This window comes from Fringilla coelebs (genome assembly GCF_963513975.1).
Source record: "Fringilla coelebs genome assembly, chromosome: 7".
NCBI classification, from domain to species: Eukaryota; Metazoa; Chordata; class Aves; order Passeriformes; family Fringillidae; genus Fringilla; species Fringilla coelebs.
The window spans coordinates 1,954,533-1,978,368 of NC_140035.1; the positions used below are offsets into that span (position 1 = coordinate 1,954,533).

A 23,836-nucleotide genomic window follows, 5' to 3' on the forward strand; every position below is an offset into this window, starting at 1 on the left:
CAGCTAGGGAAGTGTTGTTGTTTTGGGGGGAATTCAAACTTCCCATTAATCAGTTCAGTGACTTCCAGATGGGCTCTGGCCCCAAACACTGAGCTGGGAATAACTGTGGGAGCTGTGAGCCCAGACACTGAGCCTCTCCTGTTGTCTCAGGTTTGAGCTTTTATATTTTTCAGGCTCTGTGCTGCTTTAGTGTGTAAGCCTGGGCTTCATATCAGGGGATGCTGAGCTCTGTGCACAGAGCAGGGAGACAAAACAATTCCTGCTCCAGCTGGGCACCAAGGACAAATGAGCCAAATCTCAGCCCAGGAGCACAAACCCCGTGGGCTGGAGAGAGAAAAACAAGCAGGGTGGGACTGCAGGGGCTGAAGCTGGGATGGGACAATGAACTGCAAGGTGAAAATGGAGCAGAGCTGATCCCAGGGAGAGACCCCGTGCCCGGCCGGGCATTTTGGGGCCATTTTGGTTCATCTTGGGTGCAGCCCTGGCTGGGCTCTGGTGCTGCCCCAGGTGGGTGCATGGAGGATCCTTTGGATAAATCCCTGCTTTATTCTGGGACTCTGTCCAGCCCCTGCTCCAGGGCAGCCTGCACAAAGCATCACCCCATTCCTGTGGGATCACCTCTGTCACAATCCCTGCCCTGCTTTGTCACCTGTCCCCTCCCTGGTTTCCCTGCAGCCTCAACACCTTGACTCCTCTGCAGAGAAATGGAATTTTCTCATTCCTTTATGAATTCCCAGTCCTCAAGGAGGGGATTTGTTATTCCTTTAGTATTCCTATTCGTTATTCTGAAATCTTGGGGTATTTACTGAGCTGGCCTCTTGATAAATCCCTACTTTATTCTTTAGCTCAGTCTAGTCTCTGTTCTGGGGCAGCCTGCACAAGGCATCACTCCCAGCCAGACAAAGAGCTCTGCAGTGTCCTCCTGTGTGCTCAGCCAGGATTTACACAGAGTGTCCTGGGACAGGGACTGCTGGATCCACACATCCCACACCTGTGATGCTCCCAGGGCTTGAGCCAGGCTGGGAGAGCTGGGAATGTTCCCCTGGAGAAGGGAAGGCTCCAGGCAGAGCTCAGAGCCCCTGGCAGGGCCTGGAGGGGCTCCAGGAGAGCTGGAGAGGGACTGGGGACAAGGGATGGAGGGACAGGAGCCAGGGAATGGCTCCCAGTGCCAGAGGGCAGGGATGGGTGGGAGATTGGGAACTGGGAATTGCTGGCTGGGCTGGGATTGCCAGAGCAGCTGTGGCTGCCCCTGGATCCCTGGCAGTGCCCAAGCCAGGCTGGAGCAGCCTGGGACAGGGGAAGGTGTCCCAGATTCGGGATTTGGAACCAGAAGATCTTTAAGTCCCCTCCAAGGCAAGCCCCTGTGGGACTGCCTGCTTTGCTGGGGTGTTTCCCTGCAGGAGGAGCTGGGGAAGCACAAAGCACAAAGCCCACGCACGGTTTTCACGTCGTTGGTGCCGATGATTCCCCCGATCTCCCCCAGATCCTTCAGCAGCAGGTTCAGGATTTCTGTGGCTCTCTTCTTCTGGTGGTTGCTGAGCTCCTGCAACTGGCCCAGCTCCCTCTGGGTCGCTGTCAGGGCACTCTGGAAAGGTTTAAAAACAAGAATTACCCTCCCCTCTGCAGGCTGGGCAGTTTTCAGGGGGTATTTTCCTCATGCCCGCTGGCACAGCGTAGTGACACATCCAGTTCCACCTTGGCATAATCCACTTTCACAACTCACTTGCCACCAAAGGCTACTTTAGATCTATTAAATGTAGCAAATCCGCTAAGAATCTGATTTGCATAATACATCAAAGGAGGTTAATCACAGGGAAATAGGTAGAGAGGGATAGAAAATTCAATTTTTTCCAATGGATTTCGTGGTAATCTGGTTTACTGAGGCAGATAACAAAGTCTTTAATGAAACAGATCTGTTAATAACAGCTCCTTAAGTTGGTGTAATGAATTAAGGGAAAAGGATGCTTTAAGCTACTGAACCAATCTTGATTTTCCTCAGATCCCATTTTTTTGCTTAAGATCAGGACACATCCGAGCTGGAAAAGCCGATTAATTTCTTTTTCCTGCTTCCTTCCTTGAGATCCCCTGGCTCCCTGTAAAATCCCAGCCCCACAGCACAGAGTCCAGAAAACCACAAAACGCTGCCATTTGCACGAGGCAGATTTTCACAGCTCTCTTGGCAAAATACAGCTTTTAAATATCCAAAACACAGGATGGCCACTTCTCACATCCAGTCCCTTGCTGCAAGAGCCACAATCTGCCACCAGCTTCCACAGAGCAGCTTCTGAATTCCCTGAATTTCCCTGTTGAATTGAGACAGGGAAGAGAGGGTGACAGCAGCAGGTTTTTGGGAAGCCCCTTGGGAATGTTTAGGGAGCAAGGAGAGAACCAAGAGGATGAAGAAGTTGCTCTTACACTTTTCTGTGCCAGCTCATCTGCCAGCTGCTCATTGGTCCTGGTTTTGTCCTCCACTTCCTGGGATTTCTGGTCGTAGTTGACAGCCAGCTCTTCCAGGGCTTGGAGCACCTCCTTGACTTCATCCTTGGCCGCCTCGTTCTCGATCTGGAGCCGGGTCAGCTCCTCCTGGATCTTCTCATAATCCCTCCTGGTGGAGGCCAAGAGCTGGGGAGGAATATCACAGCAGCATTGAGTGACCCCAAAACTCTTCCAAAAGGCAAGATTGAAAAGGAGAAATACAGGCAAAGAGGGGGGAAAAAAGAGTGAGCACAAATGGTGAGAAATCCTGAGAGCGGCAGCGGTTCCAGCATAAAAGCATTTGAAGGAAGCACAAAGAAAGGCTCTGAACTTCAACGAGAAAAATCTTCATCAAATCCTATTATGACCCAAGACTGAGGCAGAGAAACTGACTTTAAGCAGTATCAGAGCTCCAAAGACTTTTTCTGCCCTCAATCCAGTGCTGCAGCTCAGAGCAAAAAAATAAAAAATCCCACAAAGTAAAATGTTTCAGCAGAGGCTCAGGGCTCTGAGCTGAGCTGAGGGAAAAGGGCTCTGAGGCAGCCTCAAAGACCTCGTGGCTTCACAGAAATATTTTGATAAGCAAACCTAAAACGATTATTCTCAGTCCTCATCTGAAGGATGATGCTGAGGACAGATTAGCTGCTCCTGCTTGCTGAGGGAAAATATTAATCTCAGAAGAAAATAGTGACTTCACACACACACACACTTCAGAGAGTGTTTCCAAGCTGGAAAACTTAAATTTACTGTTTGCTTGCTGCTGAGGTTTCAGTGATTGTGGGAGGGCACTGTCCCTTGCCCTTGAAGCAATGCTCAGTGAGATGTTAAAGCTTTGAAAATTCAGCTGTGGTGTCCTCAGCACAACCCCAGCCCCACCAGCAGCCCTGCACTGCAGGATGATGTGAAAATAAATAAAAGTGACACCTAGCATTTATTGCTAATACTGCACTTCCAAGAATAATAACAAAACCAGGGCTTGACATGGCATAAAATCATCAGATAGGGAATGACAACAGATAAAAGCAGTGCAGGAGATGTGGGAGGGCCTCATGCTCATCCTAACAGCAAAGTTTGGGCATTCATTCACAAAATTCACTCCTTCCCAAGAAATATGGATTATAGATTGGTATGATATTGCAGACAGTGGGATAAAACCTTCCTTGCTGAAGTGTTTTGGGTGGATTTCTCCTGATCTGCCCACCCAGCAGCTGAGTGAGACCCCTAGCAAAAAAACACCATTTCTGTCAAGCAGACCACCCAAAAAGCAGAATGTCCCAGAAGAAATGGCTTTTTTTTTTTTCCTTTTTGGCTCAGAGTGCTTGTGGAAAGCAGGAAAGCAGGCAGGCAGCTCTGGAGGCTGGCACGTGCCCAGAGAGGACTCAGATGTAAGGGAAATTTATCTCCCTGGTAATGCTGCAGCCTCAGAAGTGCACTCACGCTATGGAAAAAGCCATTGGATTGCCAGAGCCAGATGGCATGTAAATATTTAAACAACAAAATAGCTTCAAATCATCTCCCTGCTAAACACAGATGGAGCTATTATTTACATTTACTTCAGAAATTTTCTGCGTGGTTTCAAGAAGTGGTGAGCATCACCTGCAGCGTAAACAAGGAGGTTCTGGCTGATATGGTGTGGAAAAACGGAGCAAGCTTTTCAAAAAACCATCCTAAAGATGAGCTGTAAATCAGGAAAAAGGCCCAGGGCTGCAGCACTCCGTGGATCTGTTCCACCTGGGGATGGAATATCCAGAATCCCCCCAAACACCCACCCGAAGCAGCAGCCAGAGGTGAAAAGGCACCAAACCCCCCCAAAATCTGCCTCACCTGCTGCAGGTTTATAATTAACCTGCTGGCTTAATCAGGCAGAACTAAGGGCTGGTTAATTAGGGGGAGCAGAGTGAGGCAGCTGCTGGGGGATCAGTGAGCTCATCACCTCTCCAGGGACAGCTGACGTGGGGAAAACCACCTTGAATAATCAAATATCACCCTTGAATAATCAAATATCACCCTTGAATAATCAAACATCACCTTTGAATAACAAAATATCACCCTTGAATAACAAAATATCACCTTTGAATAATAAAACTTCACCTTCTCCTTTCAAGGTAAGGGCTGCACAAGAGCTGGGACCAGGCAGAAAAAGGCTCTGGACAGCACCAGCCACAGAGGTTTTGGAATTTAGCAAAACTGGATTAGGAATGTGCAAAATAAAAGGGGGAAAATGGGCACTGAAAAGCTGATTGATCTTCCAGAGGTGGCACTGGAACAGGGAGGGTGAGGAAGAATTCTGCTCCCTAACAGGAGGGATGCACATCACCCCAAAACCAAGGCACAGCTGTGGGGGAAAATCAGCCTCAGGTGAGAAAAGGGATGTGAAAAAGATGGGAGAAGTGAGGTGACACAAATAAACTCATAATACAGACCAGGAAATAAATTATAGTAGTAAAATACCATAATACAATAATATATTCTTATAGAAAAGCATACATTATTGTTATTATATAACAATAATAATTATATATTTTATATCATTTAAATTTATTATATTTTATAAATATATAATAATGTACTTCAAGTGTATTATTATTATTATTATTATTATTATTATTATTATTATTATTATTATCATCATCATCATCATCATCATCATCATCATCATCATCATTAATTGCCCAGCATGGGGCAATCAAATCAAGCTGTGGCAAGAGAATGAGGAGCTTCATCATTAAAATAAAATAAAATAAAATAAAATAAAATAAAATAAAATAAAATATAAAATATAAAATATAAAATATAAAATATAAAATATAAAATATAAAATATAAAATATAAAATAAAATATAAAATAAAATATAAAATAAAATATAAAATATAGCTGGAGATTCCCCCAGGCAGGAAAAGTCCCGGAGGGGGCAGATGAACCTTGAGTGATGAATACCAGACATGTTCATAAATTGTTTTTTTCTCTAATAACACCTTGAAAACCCCTTCTGAGGACCTGGATACACAGTAGAAGCAATTCCTGAGAAATATCACAGCAACATTTGGGGAATTTGGTGTTATTGCCTCATTTTGCATCCTCAGAACTGCTCATGGCTTGGCTGAGTTTAGTGCCCACGTTCTCCATCCTAAACCCAACAAAAATTCATTTTAGGGACAGAAACGATGCAATCAAATGCCTGAAGTGAGCAATCCAAGATTTTACAGGAAATCTGGGGCAGCACCAGTTATCAGGTTTTTCCATCTCACAGATTGCTGTCCCTAATGGCCAAAAGAATGATAATTAGTGATTTAATATCAGGAAATCTCTAACTCCCTGTAGTCCATCGTGCCTGGGTGCCTGAATGGGCACAGACACATCAAAAATCACATTTGGAGTGAAAAATCCTGGCCCCACTCCTCCCTTGGACCGCCAGCATCACTTCCCAGCAGGAGGGATTGTTATTTCAAGGACTTTTATCAAGGCTTAAGGAGAATATTATGAAATTTCAAGTTGAAGCCTGGCTGACACCTTTCCCACTTGAATTTCAGCCAGTTCATATGAACAGCTGGGACAGAATCATTAAACAAGGGGCTCAGGAGCAAAATGTAAAGGGATTTTTAAGGCTGGCTTATTTATTTTAGTTCCTTACCTCCTCTTGATCCAACATTTGCTGCTTTAATTTTTCAGCCAACTGGCTCTGCTGGTTGATTTCATCATCCTGCAATGAAACAGGGGTGGAGATTTTTAATTTCTTTCCACAGCTCTGATTTGATCACTTTTTATTGCCTCTTTCTAGGAAAGAAACGGGATTAAAACTTTGTGCATGTTTGAGCGGTATGAGGGGGGATAAAACAAAATGCACATAAATAAATATACATAAATATACCATAAAAAATAGATAAATATACACAGAGCTCTGCAGTAAAAGCTGTCAAGACTGGTATAAATGGTGATATTTTGGGGTTTGGATCCTTGTGTTTGGGATCAAATATCTTTTCTCATTTCCTACACTCCTGTATCAAATTATGCTTAAGGAAAAACTCAAACCTGCTCCAGTTCCCTCCACAATAATTTTCTGGGCTTTGCTGCTTTGGATGAGGAAAGTGAAACAATGACTGATTTTTTTTTTTCCTTTTCCTGATCAATATGGAAAAGCTGGAGAGTGCAATCAGAGAAAAGCTGTCATTTCTCACAGAAAACTGCTCTTTTCAGTAGTGCCACCAGACTGTGCAGGGAGACCAAAATTCAGGTTTAAACACAATTCCTCTGTGCCCACAAACAGCCAAACCTCAATATTAACAGGCAAGGACACACTGGGCTTTCTGCTGCTGTTTTCCTGCTAATTACAAGTGAATTTTAAAATTGACTATTGATTCATGATGAGAGATGCCTTTTTTTTTTTTTTTTTGCTGCTCTCATCCAGGGTGGTGAATGGGCTTTTTCTGGGCCTTTTTCCCCCCACTTTTCATCTTCCCACAAGCCAAAGCTCTTAATGGCTGGAGAAGGGAATTGCTGAGAGCTTTAAGTGCCACTGATGTCCTTCAAGCTGTGCAAAGAAATAAACAAATAAATGAGCCCTCTGGGCTGTGTCTGCAGCTCCAGCAATGCAAACAAAAGGGGATGGGATGTGTTTCCTTTAAAATTCTAGGATCTTTTTTTTTCCTCTGGTGGCTCCAAGACGACACTACAGCTTGCTGAGGGATTTTACACAGATCACTGAGGAAAAGGGAAAGCCTGGACTTCAAACTAACAGAAAGCTGGGCTCTGGTTTCCTGGAGAGTGCTCCCAAGCACTGTCTGCACAGGGAAAGGGATGGGGAGCTGACAGGATCCGCTTTTGTGCAGTATTTGGAACTTTCCAGTTAGAAACAATAGAAACGGAAGCTAAAGTACACAAATAGAGCAAAAAAAGAAATAGAGCAAAAATACACAAATAGAAGAAATAGGGCAAAAATACAAAAACAGAAGAAATGGAGCAAAAATACAAAAATCTTGGCAAGAATTGTCCACCCCCCCCCGGGAATCCAACATTCCCACCTGGGATCCAACATTCCAGCATGGAATCCAACATTCCACCATGGAATCCAACATTCCACCATGGAATCCATCATTCCCCTCATGGAATCCAACATTCCCCTCATGGAATCCAACATTCTGCCCATGGAATCCAACATTCCTACCTAGGATCCAATATTCCCCCCATGGAATCCAATATTCCCCCTATGGAATCCAACATTCCCTCATGGAATCCAACATTCCCCCTATGGAATCCAACATTCCCCCTATGGAATCCAACATTCCCCCCATGGAATCCAACATTCCCACCTGGAATCCAACACTCCCCCCTGGGATCCCACATTCCCACCTTATCATCCAGCTGCCTGTAGAGGCTGGCGATCTCCTCGTCATATTTCTGCTTCTCCTCTGTGGAGATGCTGGCGACCACGGGGGTGATGTTATCGATGATGGGGGTGTTATCACAAGGCTCCAGGTTCTTCTGGTCCTTGGCACTGATCTGCTCCTCCTCGGGCACAGCTTCTCCTGCAGGGAGCACAGCTCGTGAAAATCCTACAGTCCCAAATCCAGGGGTTCTCCAGGATGGGCGTTCCTGGTCAAGGAAGGGCTTTGTGCCACTTCCAGGGATACAAATGACAAGGAAAAGGTGTGGGGAGGTGGCCACCCTCGTGAGGGTGATGATCCCATGGAGATGAAAACTCCAGGTGATGCCTCAGGTTTGGCTTTTCTGTGTTTCAGGCTCTGTGCTGCTTTAGTGTGCAGCTCTGAGCTTCACATTCAGCGCTGCTGAGCTCTGCACAGAGCAGGGAGACAAAACAATTCCTGCTCCAGCTGGGCACCAAGGACAAATGAGCCAAATCTCAGCCAGGAGCACAAACCCCGTGGGCTGGAGAGAGAAAAACAAGCAGGGTGGGACTGCAGGGGCTGAAGCTGGGATGGGACAATGAACTGCAAGGTGCAAATGGAGCAGAACCGATCCCAGGGAGAGACCCCGTGCCCGGCCCCATGTGCATTTTGGGGCCATTTTGGGTCATCTTGGGTGCAGCCCTGGCTGGGCTCTGGTGCTGCCCCAGGTGGGTGCATGGAGGAGATCCTTTGGATAAATCCCTGCTTTATTCTGGGACTCTGCCCAGCCCCTGCTCCAGGGCAGCCTGAACAAGGCATCACATGGACCCCATGAGGTCTTTTCCATCCATGATGATCCCATAAAATCCAGCAGCAGGTTGAACACTAAAAGCACAGAACTCCTGCTCTCCTTTCACTCCCTTGATGAATCAGAATTAGCTCCATGGATTAACAGAGGTGTAAAAAAGGAGAGAAACCCCCCAAATTCCAGCCTAAAATCTGCTGGCATCTAAATATCTCTTCCTCCAGGGCGGACCAGCACAGCCAAGTTTAAAACAATACTCAACTTTTACCTTGAAAATTCCAGCACAAACACCAACTTCCAGAGGTTGCCTGTGCACAGCAGACACACTTCCTACAAAATCCCTGTTCCCAAGGAATATTTCCTTCAGGAACAGCCCTGGGCTACAATTACAGGCTCAGAGATGAGGGATGGGTGAGCTGCTCACGGCAGAAATTAAATCCACCCTCACCAGAGGCTGGGGAAACCCCTGGATGCTGCACCCATTGCTCAGGAGGGTGGGAAGGGTAAAGGTTTTTTCCTTTTCCAGGAAAAAATTCCAATATTTTAGCTGCTGAAAGCTTTACCAGCCATTCCTCTTGCCAGTTTATCTCACTGGCAGGGGAACAGGTCAACAGGACCAATAGATCAAAGCCCAGAAGGGCTGAGTGAGGCCCCAGAACAAAACAAAAAGGGCAAGGAAAAGCACAAGAGAATTTTTTTTGCCTGGCTGACAGCATGGAAAAAGTGGGATTTGAAATCAAGCAGCATCACCTCTATCAAGGCTCTTGACTCCAAATGTTTTCTGCCCTACTTCTGAAGGCTTGATGGTATTTTCTATTATTAATCAGGGAAATGGGAATTGATTTTTTGCTGTTGGAGCAAGGGAGGAAAGGTGGGTTTGGTTAGAACGCACGGCCTCGTGCACAAAAAATGTTCCTCAGGCTGCGGAGAATCCACCAAGATAAACATTTTGGGACTGAACATTCCCAAAAGGAATGTGTAATTTCTCACTCATTGGATGAGAACCTCCTGCCTGTAAAACACAGAAAAACTGGGCACCTGGAAGCTGAAATGCTCAGCTTGCCATTCCCTGCCACGCTTTTCTTTTGCGGAATCAATCCTTAATTCCTGGAATAAACTGGACTGGTGGGATATTATCCAAGATGGGATTGCTGGGACAGCTCCCTTTGTAAAAAGCCTCCATCCTTCCAGAGGATGGGAGTGCACAAGGTCAGACAGGAAATCAATAATCTTTTGAATGCATTGCTGGGTAACAGCAGCACCCAGGGAGGGGAGGAGGATATTTCAAAAAAAAAAAAAAAATCCATCCAGGCTTTTGTAAAAAAAATAGGGTTTGTATTGGTTTTTTTTATTGTTGGTTTGGAGGCTGGGGGTTGATTTTTAAAATGTGAAATAATTCAAACTAAGGTTGGTTTGCTGCCAGAAATTATCTGCCAGCGTTCCAGACTAAATTACATTTTTAAAATTTGGTTTTCAATAAAAATTCTTTCATTTCTGTATATCCATATTCTGCCTCCTGTAACATCCTACAGCTGATGTTACAACCTACCCTGAACAGCAATTCCCCACATTTCTAATCAGAAAATTGGCTGATCTAAACAAAAAAAATTCATTTAGAAGCCACAGGAGCAGACAAATGACGATTCTTCTAAGCAGATGCCACTCCCTGTCATTGTACTAAAGGACTAATTATTCTAATGTGAAATTCAATTATAAAAAATCCCCAAACCCAAGGACCAATTAAAGAACAATGATTCTCATGCCTGAGGAGCAGAGTTATTTTAAAAAAATATATATATAATGACATATTTCTTTTATTTTTTATTACTGTCATTAACAATATTAACATTGGTGCTGCCTCCTGTGTTCTCTACCCTGAAATCACCAATTTTGGCATTTTCACTGGTTTCTCCCACAAATGGCTGCTGGTTTGCCTGTCTTTGCTTCTTCACCTTCCATTATTATTATGAACTGTGAGTTATAATGTGAATTTAGATTTAGTGGCCAGACACAATTAATAAAAATTGCGATTTAGGCCAAGAATTCAATGCAGACACATCCAGCTCCCAATTTTTGGCACCTACCATTCCTCCACCTGTTCAGCTCCAGCTCCAGGTGCTGGATAACATTCTTTAAACTCTTGTTTTTGTCCTTCTCCTTCTCATACTTCTTCTTCCACTCCTCTGCTGTCAGCTCCAGGTTCACAGACACCGTGTTCTTGATGGTCTTGGCCCTGCAAACAAATCCCAGGGCAGCTGCTTTGGGGTTTTTATCCCAGTGCAACTGCGGGGATTGGGAATTTTTCCATCATGCAGAGGGAAATGAATGGGGAAATTGTGGATTCCCCATGTCTGGAAGTGTGCAGGGTGGGGAATGAGAGAGGAAAAAGAGAAAAAAGAGAGAGGAAGGGAAAGGGGGAAAAAGGGAAAGGGGGAAAAAGGGAAAGGGGGAAAAAGGAAAAGGGGGAAAAAGGAAAAGGGGGAAAAAGGAAAAGGGGGAAAAAGGAAAAGGGGGAAAAAGGAAAAGGGGGAAAAAGGAAAAGGGGGAAAAAGGAAAAGGGGGAAAAAGGAAAAGGGGGAAAAAGGAAAAGGGGGAAAAAGGAAAAGGGGGAAAAAGGAAAAGGGGGAAAAAGGAAAAGGGGGAAAAAGGAAAAGGGGGAAAAAGGAAAAGGGGGAAAAAGGAAAAGGGGGAAAAAGGAAAAGGGGGAAAAAGGAAAAGGGGGAAAAAGGAAAAGGGGGAAAAAGGAAAAGGGGGAAAAAGGAAAAGGGGGAAAAAGGAAAAGGGGGAAAAAGGAAAAGGGGGAAAAAGGAAAAGGGGGAAAAAGGAAAAGGGGGAAAAAGGAAAAGGGGGAAAAAGGAAAAGGGGGAAAAAGGAAAAGGGGGAAAAAGGAAAAGGGGGAAAAAGGAAAAGGGGAAAAAGGAAAAGGGGAAAAAGGAAAAAAGGAAGTTTCTGCCTCCCTTGACAAAAATATCCCAAATTTCAAGCCTCCTAACAACCATCACCACTTTATTATTCTGAAATCGCTCAGCTCCAACCCAACCCGACCAACTGTGCCAGGAAATGCAAAGCAAGCAGAAAACAATGCCCAGCACTTAGTCCAGCACATCCACATTGAAAAGGGAAACCAAACCAATCACTATGAATTAAGAAAGCCTCAGATCTTTGCCCTTCACTGCTCAGACAATGAGTCCCTTCAAATACCTCCAGTGTTGTTGAATAAAGCAGATAAGGAAAAGGATAACAGATAAGCCTTCAGCAGTTTATAAAGCTCCAGTGATTTGCACTCTGTGGGAAGCAGGACTTTTGTTACCTTTTAAAAGTATTTTTTAAATAATCTCGTGCTTTTAAAATAATTTCCTAACGGTCAGGGTTTACACTTTGCTAAAAGCACAGCTCAAGTTTCCACTCATTTAACTGTACCAGGGATGAAAAAACCCACTACACCAGGAAGATTGTCCTGATGATGGATGAAGCCCTTACTGACAACTACAATTAAAAATGAGAGGAAAACACGAGAAAAGATGGAGTAGAAAAAGAAAAAGCTGATTCACTACTATCAAAGGAGCACTTGTACAGTTTGATTGGTACAAGAGCTCCTCTGAAGATGGATTTCACTCCTGACATTTATTTTAATGGTGACATAATTCTTTCTTTTCCCAGGAAAAATCAGCAAATCAGCCATGAGTCATGGACCTTCCCTTTAATGCCACTGAGCTCCTCAGTCGTGTCACATCAGAAAAATGAGACACAACAACCCAAGAGCCTGGAAAAGAACCCCCATTCCCACCATTCCCACCCAAAATCCTGCCAGAGAATATTGTGCATGGATAATCCATGGGCTGCTCTGCACAGAGCACCAGTCCTCCCAGGGAAATACAAATTATTTCCTTCCTGCCAATTCAGAAAATTCCTGGAAATTCAATTGCTGTCCATGAGGAGTGCCTCACAAATATATATTTCCCTGTTTTCCCAGCTCTTGCACTGCCATCCTGGTCCTCAGTGAGGATCACCCCCAAAATGTTCCTCCTCCCGGGAAACTGTTGAATATTTAGCCAGGATGTGCAGGGTCAGTCAGAAAACTGCTTTGCCCCACAAAAAGGCAAATTTTACTCATTACTGAAAGAGGAATGAAGCCAGGGGGAAACTGAAACTGAGCTTGGAAGCTGGAGTTCAGAGTTGTTCACGCTCTTGATTTTGTTCCTGCATCTCAGGATGCTTGGTTTTGCTCAACACATGATCTGATCAGTAGAAATTTGGATCTTCAGTAGCTAAAAACCATGTTCAGCTAACAATGGGGGGAAAATACCTACAAAGGACCTCTTAAACCTGATTTTGCTCATGGCCACTGCCTGTTTTTGCAGTCCAGAAGCTGCACGTAGTGGAAAACAGCCCAATTTTAAACAAAAACAAAGCTATGGTATCCTCAAACTGTTCACCTCTCTTTAAACACTCCTAACTTGCCAGTATTTTTCCTTTCTGCTGCTACACAAATCAAACAAAACAAGTAATTTTCCAAAGGATCCCAGTTCCCCTCAATTACCACAAAAGCAGTAATTACATAACGAGCCTGACCTATTTCTGCAAACCTTCCCAATGCATTTCATACCACTCTTGTCAATAAACACACCAGGAAGAGTAATTGTCTCTCTGGATCCTTCCATATTTTTTGTTCCTGAATTGTCCAGATCCTCCAAACATCAGGTCCATGAGCTACCATGGCAAGCTCTCAAAGCTGCCAATATTACAGAGCCCACACTCTTTAATTTTCCTGATCTTGAGAGATATTTTTTATAGCCATAATAATGATCCCTGAGGTCGAGGTCAAGGAGAAGCCACCTCTTAAAACCATCAACAGCACTGTTAGATAAAGAAAAACTGAATTTTTCCACAGAAAACTGCCCAGTGCCTTTATCTTTCTTAGCAAGGCAAAAATGAGATGTGGTGGAAAACAACCCATTTTCACAGCAAGACAAGTGTATTGTGTTCTACAACTGCTAAATTTTATTTTGCACAGTCCTAACTGGTATTTTTCCTTTCTGCTACTACGCAAACAAAATTTGGATTTTCTGAAGTCTCCAATAAAGCAAAGCTGAATTTTTCCACAGGAAACTGATTTTATCTTTCCCATAAAATTTCAAGGAATTAAGATAACATCTTAATTTTTCTGCAGGAAAATCAACCAGGAAGGAATTCAAAAATCCCTTCTAAACATCCTTCCATGCACTGCCCAACCCTTCCCCACTGTGGTCCCAAGCAGAGCAACTGCTCCAACATTAACCCCGATTTTCCTGGAGGATTTTCCTGGAATCACTGGGAATAAAGAGACAGCTCTCTGAAACTCTCCAGATTATTTTTACCAATTCCAGAAACTCCAAGCTCTGGATTTCAAGGGAGGAGGGATGCATCCAGGCTGATCCCAGGGGACTCACCTCTGGCCAAACATCAGGGTGGACTTGGTCTCGGCCTCGTTGAAGACGGAGGGGGAGCAGCAGATGACGATGGTGGTCCTGCAGTTCCCCCCCAGGGAATCCTGCAGGATCCTGGTCATCTTGCTGTCTCGGTAGGGAACATGGGTTTTCTAATCCAAACACAAGCAAAAGACAAGAACAATTCTTTTAACCAGAGAGGAGCTGTCCCAGACTGCAAGGCAAGATGTTTTCTATCCCCATCTGGATGGCAGCTGTCTTCTGTTCAGGGGACAGTTTTCCTTATCTCTTCTGCACCCACTCCTCCCTGCAGGGGACACCTGCTGATAACAGGCCATGGAATGTCCCTGCATGGAGGGGACACCTGCTGATAACAGGCCATGGAATGTCCCTGCATGGAGGGGACACCTGCTGATAGCAGGCCATGGAATGTCCCTGCATGGAGGGGACACCTGCTGATAACAGGCCATGGAATGTCCCTGCATGGAGGGGACACCTGCTGATAACAGGCTGTGGAATGTCCCTGCATGGAGGGGACACCTGCTGATAGCAGGCCATGGAATGTCCCTGCATGGAGGGGACACCTGCTGATAACAGGCCATGGAATGTCCCTGCATGGAGGGGACACCTGCTGATAACAGGCTGTGGAATGTCCCTGCATGGCTGATGAGAGCTGCAGCATCCCATTGGGAGATGTGAGCCCAGAGGGAGGAGCCAAGCATTCCTACCCGGATAGAATCTGGAGATTCTGGAACACCAGCACGGCTTCTCCACTGCATTCCCAGGGGAACAGCAGCTGCCTCTGCCCCTGGATCTTCAGAGGATTCTGCACCTTTCTCCAGGATCCCTGCTCCAGCAGAACCACCCCTGGCACTGCAGGAGGGCTGAGCCACAATTCCAATGGGATTTGTACAGGATCCCTGCTCCAGCAGAACCACCCCGGCCCTGCAGGAGGGCTGAGCCACAATTCCAATGGCCCTGCTGCAGCACCCTGAGCCACAGGGTGTCAGGCTGTGCTCTGGCTCTGTCAGTGCTGTTTTAATTATTGCATTGTTTATTTTATCTTTTTATTTTCTCCCCTATAAAAGAACTGTTATTTCCTGCTCCCATATTTTTGCCTGAGAGCCCTTCATTTAAAATTCACAGCAATTCAGAGGGGTGGGGAGGGTTTGCATTCTCCATTTCAGGGGAGGCTCCTGCCTTCCTTAGCAGACACCTGGCTTTCCAAACCAACAGGAGGCGAGTCCACGCTGGCAGGAGCCACAATTTGTTGTGATTGTGCCCAGATTTGGGAGCTGCTCCAGTGCCATCACTGCGAATTAATTCCTCATCTCGGGCAGAACAGCCAAAGTGCCGCTGGTTCGTGACAATATTTTGTTTGTCAGTATTTTATTAACAGCCAGTATTTTCTCCCTCCAGAGCTGAAATGTTAGCTCCTTTTACTCCTTTCTTTTTTTTCCTCTGTGGATGGCAAAGAAGCAGGTAAATAAAATCCCCTCCTCACCCCCAGCCAGGATTACTTACAGTTCCCTCTGCCAAGGCCGAGATCACATTGCCCAGAGCAGACAAAGACTTATTGATATTTTTAGCTTCATCCAGAACTGCCCCCTCTGCTCCAGTTTTGCTGACCTGCAAAGAGAGCAGGAAAAAGTCAGGTTCTGCTCCAGCACAAAGCTCCAGCCCTGCAAAGCTGCGCCTAAAGGTGCTCCTGGAGGAGCAAAACCCAGCTTAGCTCAGCGCGGGCCGGGAGAACTTTACACCAACTTTTTGCATCCCATTTTTATTTCAATTTTTATAACTTTTTTGGTCGTGCAAGCCTGGAATAATTCCACTTTTCTTCCATTCCAAGAGCAAGCTGCAATTTTATTTTAATTCAGGGAGAAGTCTGTGCTCACCTGAGGATGTTTGGGAACCACTCCCAAGGCCAAGCTATCCACACAGACAGGGAGCACCACCCCAGGGGCTCCAAAATGAGCATCCTGCCTTTTTATGGACCAAAAAATACCAAAAATCATAGATTTTCTTCATGGCCACTGCCTCCTTTTGCAGGCCAAAGACAAAGTGTGGTGGAAAATAACCCAATTTTCACAGCAGGACAAATGTGTTCTAGCACTGCTAAATTTTATTTTCCACAGTCCTAACTCACTGGTATTTTTCCTTTCTGCTACTGCACAAATAAAACAAAATTTGGATTATCTAAAGTATCCAAATACAGGATAAATCCACATATTTTTCTCTACATTAAAACTATCTCTACTTTCACCTAAAAATGTCCCACGACACGAAGGAAAAGCAGTTGTGTCTTTTAAGAAGAAAACCTACCCAAGAAATCCAGACTTCAGGTTTTCTGTACCAAAACAAACCACAAAATTTGATTTTCCAGAGGAGAGGAGTGCCTGCCCAGGCCCTCATTTTGTAAACATCATGAAGAACTTTTAATTTAACAAATCCATGCAATCATAGACATTAACATCATTAATTACTCTGACGAATCACTTCTGCATTGTACCCATGGGTTATCAATTAACATGTCCCAGTGAGCGACCCAAAATCCCAATAAAGCTGATTTTAAACACTCCAGAAGAAATCAGAATGAGAACTGGGGAACATTTTTGCATTGCAGCACTGTTCCAAACCATTACTCTTTTGGTAAATAGATAAAAGTTATTTTCTGGGGTTTATTTTTCGACATGGGAAAAGAGAAATAGTCACCACAATCAAGATTCAGGGAGCTTTGAGCAGACTTGAAAACTGCATTAAATGCTGGTATTTCATTCATTTAATATGTGGAATAATTATTAAAAAAATCTGGAAACAAGACATGACAATATAAGCAAGTTAAAATATGTCTAATTTGATAAAATTTTTAAAATTATATTTAAAATTATTTAAATATTAAAATTATATAAATTTTATGTCATTACATATAAATTATATTAAAATTACATTCCTTTTTTCAGCTACACAGATGTAAATGTGCAGGCATATAAAAACACACTGGTTCAACTCACTCCACTACAAATGCAGATTTTGGGAGGGTTGTCTTTCATGCCAATAATTCTGATCTACTCCTTTTCTCCATCCCACATTCAAAAATAAAAATTAAAATAGCCTTTTAAATGATAATCTGAGAGCTGTGTGAGACACCCTACCACCCTCAGTGTGGGGTGCCAGTGAAGGAAAAAGGGGAATTCACCTTCTCACTGCCAGCCAGGTCCACCAGGTAAAGCTTCCCACTGAGCTTCTTCTCCGTCTCCACGTTCTCCTGTTTGATGTTGATCAGGAAGATGCTGTGGCTCCTCGAGCTGTGCTCGTTCATGTCTGCAATCACAGGGCACAGCTTCTGCTGAAAATGCCTTTCCAACCTGGCAGGGAATTCCATCCCATCTGAATCCCCAAATCCCAGAGAAGCTGGGCAGGTCTCGGTGTAACTCAGAGGATTCAGAGGGTTCACAGAATGACCGGGTTGGGAGAGACCTTCAGCATCATTGAGTGCAGCCCAACCCCAACAGCTCACCCAAACCCTGCACCCAGGGCCACATCCAGGCTTTTTAAACACACCCAGGGATGGGCACTCCACCACCTCCCCAGAACTTTATCACTCTTTCTGTAAAAAACTTTTCCTGCTATCCAACCTGTATTTCCCTGGCACAGCTCAGGCTGTGTGCTCTGGTTGTGTCAGTTCCTGCAGACAGAGCCCAGCCCAGCTGAGCACAGGCACCTTTCAGGAGCTGTGCAGTGATGAGGGCACCCCTGAGTCTCCTTTTCTCCAGGCTGGGCACCCCCAGCTCCCTCAGGGCTCCTCTCAGGGTTTGTGTTCCCAGCCCCTCTCCAGCCTCGCTGCCTCCTCTGGATGCGCTCGAGCATCCCAAGGTCCTTCCCAAACTGAGCAGCCAGGACTGGACATAGCACTGCAGGTTTGCCCTCAGCAGTGCTCAGGGCAGGGACAGAATGCATATAAGTATATACTACAAATATTTATAATATATAAATATATCTAAACTATAAATATACAAATAAATACATATTATTTTATAAACCGAGGTGTGGTGGTTTCTTCGCAGGGGTCCCAGGATGAGGGAAGAGATGAGAATTCTGACTCCATGTTTCAGAAGGCTTGATTTATTATTTTATGATATATATTATATTAAAACTATACTAAAAGAACAGAAGGAAGGATTTCATCAGAAGGCTGGCTAAGAATAGAAAAGGAGTGAATAACAAAGGTTCAGACTGACTGAGACAGTCTGGACAGCCGGACTGTGCTTGGCCATTAATTAGAAACAACCACATGAGACCCATCACAGATCCACCTGCTGCATCCCACAGCAGCAGACAATCATTGTTTGCATTTTGTCCTTGAAGCCTCTCAGCTTCTCAAGAAATAAAATCTAAAAAAAAGATTTTTCCTAAAACATGTCGGCGACACTGAGGTTCTGCCAGACCCACTGCTTGGGTCGGGGACATCTTCCAGCATAAATCTTGGAAGAGGCCCTTTTATCCCCATTCATGCCACACAACACCAACAGGCTGGGATTATTATGGGGTGTAATTCCTGAAGACCTGTTTGTTTTGCCATCACTGGAACCCCACCCAAGGCCCTGCTTTGCTGGGATGAACAGGCAGGGGTTGAAACCTGCCCTGCGCTCCCTGGCTGCTGCTGGAGCAGGGAATTGATGTAAAAAATGTAACTCTGGCATTTCAGCTCTTTCTAATCCCAAACCATCTCCACTCCCAGCAGCAGCCCCTGCTGGGATGGAGGATGGAGCAATCCCAGTCAGTGCCAGGCCCTGAATTCCCAGGGCAGAGCTCCTGCACAGAGGCACACCCAATGAACCGATTAACTGGCAGTGCCATCATTTCAGTGCTAGAATTTACAGATATTTCAGCAATCAAACCATCCACAAAGTCACTCCCAGGCCTTGGTGCACAGGAGAACCCTGGGTGCCAAGAATTTCAGACTTTCTGTGGTTTTAAGCACAGGCCCTCAAAAAAACCCATTATTTTTGACCTGAGGCTGTAGAGAAAGCTCCCAAAATTGATGAATAACTAAAATTACAGGTGTGGAGTTGGAATAGAAGTGTGTAAAACCACAGAGCGGAAAACTTAAGAGTTTAAGGTTTCAGAATATAGTAATAGATATAAAACTAGGAGAAAAGTTTGAAAGCAGTAGTTAATCCTTCCCTTCACTTTCTTCTTGATAGGTTTGGGTAGTATTTTATAATTAGACAAAAAAATCCGCACTGCCAGACACCAGTAATTAGCTATTAAGTTAAAATAAAAATAATTTAAGTGTCATTTCTTAATTAGATAGTTTTTCCTTAAAAAACCTTGTAAAAATAGAGACAAAATCATTTTTACAACTTATTAGCAAGTTATACAGATTTTAAAAATTTATTTATATGCTTTAATAATATACTGTATTTATTTTATTTAATTATATAGTTCAATAGGATTAATATATTTTATAATTAATATATTATTTATTGATATGCTTTATTATTATACAGTATTTTAATAAAATTTTTTACTTTTTATTATTTATTATTTACTTTTACTTTACTTTTATTATACAGTATTTATTAGTAAAATACTGTAGAACTCACAGCTTGGGAAACTGCAATATATAAATATATATCGTATATATTTAAGTATCAATATATAAATATAAAATATATGCTATATAAATATGTGAATCTATTTTTATATAAATACATAAAATATAAATATATTTTATATATAAATATATAAAATATATTAAATATATTTAAAACAAAAATATTTTTATTAGCTGTAGAACTCAGCAGTTCTACTCAGCTGTAGAACTCACAGCTTGGAAAACTGCAATATATAAATATAAAAATATAAATATAGAATATCTATTATATAAATATATTGCAATATTTTATATATAAAAATATAAATATATAAAGTATATATAATATATAAAAATATATTTTAAATAAAAAATTAATTTTATTTGAAAATAAAATATATTAAAAAATAAACATAAGAGTCTTAACACAAAATACCATCTCGAACACCTTCGACCCCAACCTTGACAGAAACAACAAAAAACAAAAACCCCAAGAACCAACATTTTGTGGTGAGTTCAGAAGCTCCAAGGAGGATCCATAAATCCTTAAAATATGTCTAATTCGATAAATTATTTTTTAAAAATTCTATTTAAAATTATTTAATTTTAAATTAAATTCCCGGGGAGGGAATTCCAGGGGTCTGGGGACACTCACTTGTCACAGCCACGTGCCTGTTGGCCTTGCCCTCGTCGATGACATCCAGGACTTCCTCAGGGCTGGACACAAACCTCTCTGTGCAGCCCTGGGGACAGCAGGGGGGAGTCAGCAATGTTCATTAATGCTAATGAGCACGGTAATTAGCAGAGGCACCGGCAGCCCCCAGCACCCCTCAGACCTGACCCCACCTCGGGGTGACTTCCAGGGGTTAAAGGCCCAGTGAAATCCAGACCCACAGTGTGAAATTTCCCACTGAAAACACGTTATTCCACATTATTCCATGAAAATTTTTAATAACAATGTGTATTCCTAATTTGGGTTGGATTTCATACCCAAGTCAATGCAATTTAATCAACCCCAAGTTAATCTTTCTCCCCCAAACTACAATACAAGGTGCAAACTCCTTCTCTCTCAATGCAATATTACTGAATAAATGATTTTATCCATTTCTGTTTGCTCCTCAAGCTGAGAATAAACAGAAAAATATTATATATATATTCCTTAGGCTCACATATGTTCGTATCAAGCATATTGCATTCAAGTGAGGGCCCAGAAAGTCCCCAAACAAATTCCTAACCCAACCAATCTGTTCTGAGTTATTGCAAGATTACAGCACCCATGCAGCAAAATATTAAAGAACAAAATTCCTCAAGTTGTTCTCTTTCATATCTGACATGAAAGGGGAATCTGAATACTTAAATTTTAACAGCATCCTAACAAAATGGCAACGTTCAAAGTCAGGAGAATGAAACAAACATGATTCAAGCCCATTAATATTTCAGGAAACTTGTTTAAAGCCAGGAGCCAACACGACTTGAACATTCAAGGCTTCAAACAGGAGTTGGATTGTTTCAGCAAATAACACTGGATGCAAATGGAAATGTGGAAATAAATGCATTTGTGGGAAAGAATGAAAAGCTGAGGGTTAAATTATTCCTTTACCTTAACGTAGGGGACTCTGTTTTTATCTTCATGTACAGCAAGGTTTGTCTTTGACACTGGAGAGAGACATGGAAATCATCAGGAACATTCCAGAGGCAATAAATAAAAAAATAAAGTGCCAGCTCCAGGCATGGCAGACACATTTTGGGGATGGAAATTTGTATTTGAGGGCTGCAGTCCTTCCCCACTCCTTATGCACCTCCAATATTTCCAGCACACAGGAATCATCTCCTGCTCTCTCAGCCTGGTACCTGCTCATTTACATTTAACTTTGGGGCACAGAAGCTTTTGGTTATTGCTTGGGTGAATTAAATAAACCCAGACTAAGCTGGGCTTGGGCAAAGCAGAGGAGACAGGAGAGCAGCCTGGAATTCAGAGCAGCTCAGAGCTACATTTACAGACATTTCTACATTTACAGATATATTCTACATTTACAGACATTGCTACATTTACCAAAAATTCTACATTTACAGACATTCCTACCTTTACACAAATTCCTACCTTTACACAAATTCCTACCTTTACACAAATTTCTATGTTTACAGCGATTTTTACCTTTACAGACATTTCTACCTTTACAGCCATTTCTACATTTACACATATTTCTACATTTACATATATTTCTACCTTTACAGCCATTTCTACCTTTACACATATTTCTACCTTTACACATATTTCTACCTTTACACACATTTCTACATTTGCAGCCCTTTCTCTCCTCTCACTGATGCCCAAAACTCACTTTTATTACACAACCTGCAGAGGCACGAGCTGGGGGAGAAGCAGGTGCTCCCCACACGCTCCCTGCCAGAATCGAGGGATAATTCCAAACCACTCCCTGCACTGAAATCAGGTTTTTTCACCATTTTTCCCTGAAGAACAGCCCCAGCCCTGCCTGGCAGGCTGTGAGAGCCTCAGAGCTCTCTGATTCACAGCAGAGCTCGTGCTCTGGTGCACAGGATCAGGTGGTTGAAACTGCCAAATCCTGCAGTTTAAATTTAATCCCCTCCCAAATAAAGTCACTGCTCCCCCCCAGGCTCTGGTGCAAAGCTCTGGATGAAGCTGAGGCACTCAGTCAAGGAAAACACAGAACTTACCATCGAGCAGGTCCCTTATTTTGTCCAAATAGATCTCAAAGTAGGAAACCTAATTAAATAATCACAAACATCACAGATGTAAACGTTGCTGATTTAATGTCTTGCTGCCTCTGTGTTTCCATCCCTGTCAAAGCAGCAAACTAAAAATAAAACCCCACCTCCCACAGAGTTTGAATTCCATCTTTCTTGGGAACACATTTGGACCTTGAATGATTTACAAGCCATTGATCCTCCTCCATTTATCAATGGAAAAGTACACAAAAAAAAACCTGCAGGCAAACCTTATCTTCTGGTTTGGCTTTTTTTTGTAACATAGGCAAAATTGACAAAAAAAATATCAAACCAATCCAGTTCCTGTCATATCTGTGCAGCTGCAGGTTTGAGGGTTGTAAAAATTGTACATTGATTTTCACCCCCCCAAGAAACAGAGAGCACCTTCACCATCCCATTTCCATAAGCCTCAGCACTACACATTAAATTAAACTTTTAAATGAAGCACATGTGGCGCTTCTGCCTTGAATCAAATCCAAAGGAGAAATGAAAATGAGCTTTGCTGCAACAAAGAGAGACAATTGTCCTTAAAAAAGAAAGAAAAAAACAACAAAAAAAGGAGAGGATTGAATGAATGAGTTTCCTAATAAAAGGGGATTTGACTCACAGAAGGAAACAGAAACATGTGAGGGGAGTAGGGCCAAACCCTTCCCTAATTAAGGTTCATCCAGATTATTTAGCTGGAACAGCACATGGCTGCATTGCAGGTATCAATAAACCCCTGGTGCTTCATAAAGTCTCATTTTCTGTCATCTGACAAATGATGTCTGCGCTTTTTACACAGCTGAGTTGAACTTCCCTTGTGAAACTGCTATTAAATATAAATGTATTTTGAATTTTTGCCTTTACTTCCCCATGGAAAGCCTTCCTCTGGACCAGCTGGTTCCAACAGCCCAGTAAGGCCAGACTTAATATTTCACATTGAAAACCCACACTCCTGCAGAGGAGAGACCAAATTCCAAATTTGGTCCCTGCTAGAGGGGGACCTAAATCCCTGTTGGAGAGGGAAAAAATGCCATTAATTTTCAGAGCTTCAATCCTGCAGTGGTAATTAGTTCAATTTTGAGGAGAGTTTGGTTAAATCCAGGCTGCTGCTGACAGAACATTTCTCTCCCTGACAGGTTTTTGGGAGAGATTCATCCTCTCTGCTGGGAAAACTTTGGGAAAATTGTGGGATTTCCAAGGGGAAATTCCCTCCAGCCTGGGGTCAGCTGGTACCCAAGGGCTCTCTGTGGAATTGCAGCAGCCACAGGAAAGCTTTCCAGAGGAGAGGAGGGACCAGTGTGGAAACTCAGAGGGGTCTCTCCACATTTCACAATCCAAGGTCTCTGCAGGTATTTCAGGGCTTTGGAAAATTTTCAATTCCAATTTGGAATATTTTTTCTGTCTGCACCTCACTGCTGGGAAGGTTCCCAGTACACGACCGAGCCCTTCCAGAAGCAG

The 23,836-nt window shown here is 43.2% G+C and overlaps 1 protein-coding gene across 1 annotated transcript in view; it reads right to left on the reverse strand.

The window, feature by feature from the left end:
• KIF5C (kinesin family member 5C) overlaps nucleotides 1-23,836 on the reverse strand; it is a gene marked incomplete at its 5' end in the record, with an annotated part of 69,224 nt that overhangs the window by 15,545 nt on the left and 29,843 nt on the right. The window contains 11 exons of the mRNA XM_084209147.1: nucleotides 1,439-1,585; nucleotides 2,416-2,622; nucleotides 6,108-6,176; nucleotides 7,823-7,998; nucleotides 10,708-10,856; nucleotides 14,053-14,201; nucleotides 15,574-15,678; nucleotides 17,246-17,370; nucleotides 20,301-20,388; nucleotides 21,246-21,301; nucleotides 22,343-22,391. Coding sequence (XP_084065273.1) covers nucleotides 1,439-1,585; nucleotides 2,416-2,622; nucleotides 6,108-6,176; nucleotides 7,823-7,998; nucleotides 10,708-10,856; nucleotides 14,053-14,201; nucleotides 15,574-15,678; nucleotides 17,246-17,370; nucleotides 20,301-20,388; nucleotides 21,246-21,301; nucleotides 22,343-22,391 — 1,320 coding nt within the window. The remainder of the gene's footprint in view (nucleotides 1-1,438; nucleotides 1,586-2,415; nucleotides 2,623-6,107; nucleotides 6,177-7,822; nucleotides 7,999-10,707; nucleotides 10,857-14,052; nucleotides 14,202-15,573; nucleotides 15,679-17,245; nucleotides 17,371-20,300; nucleotides 20,389-21,245; nucleotides 21,302-22,342; nucleotides 22,392-23,836) is intronic.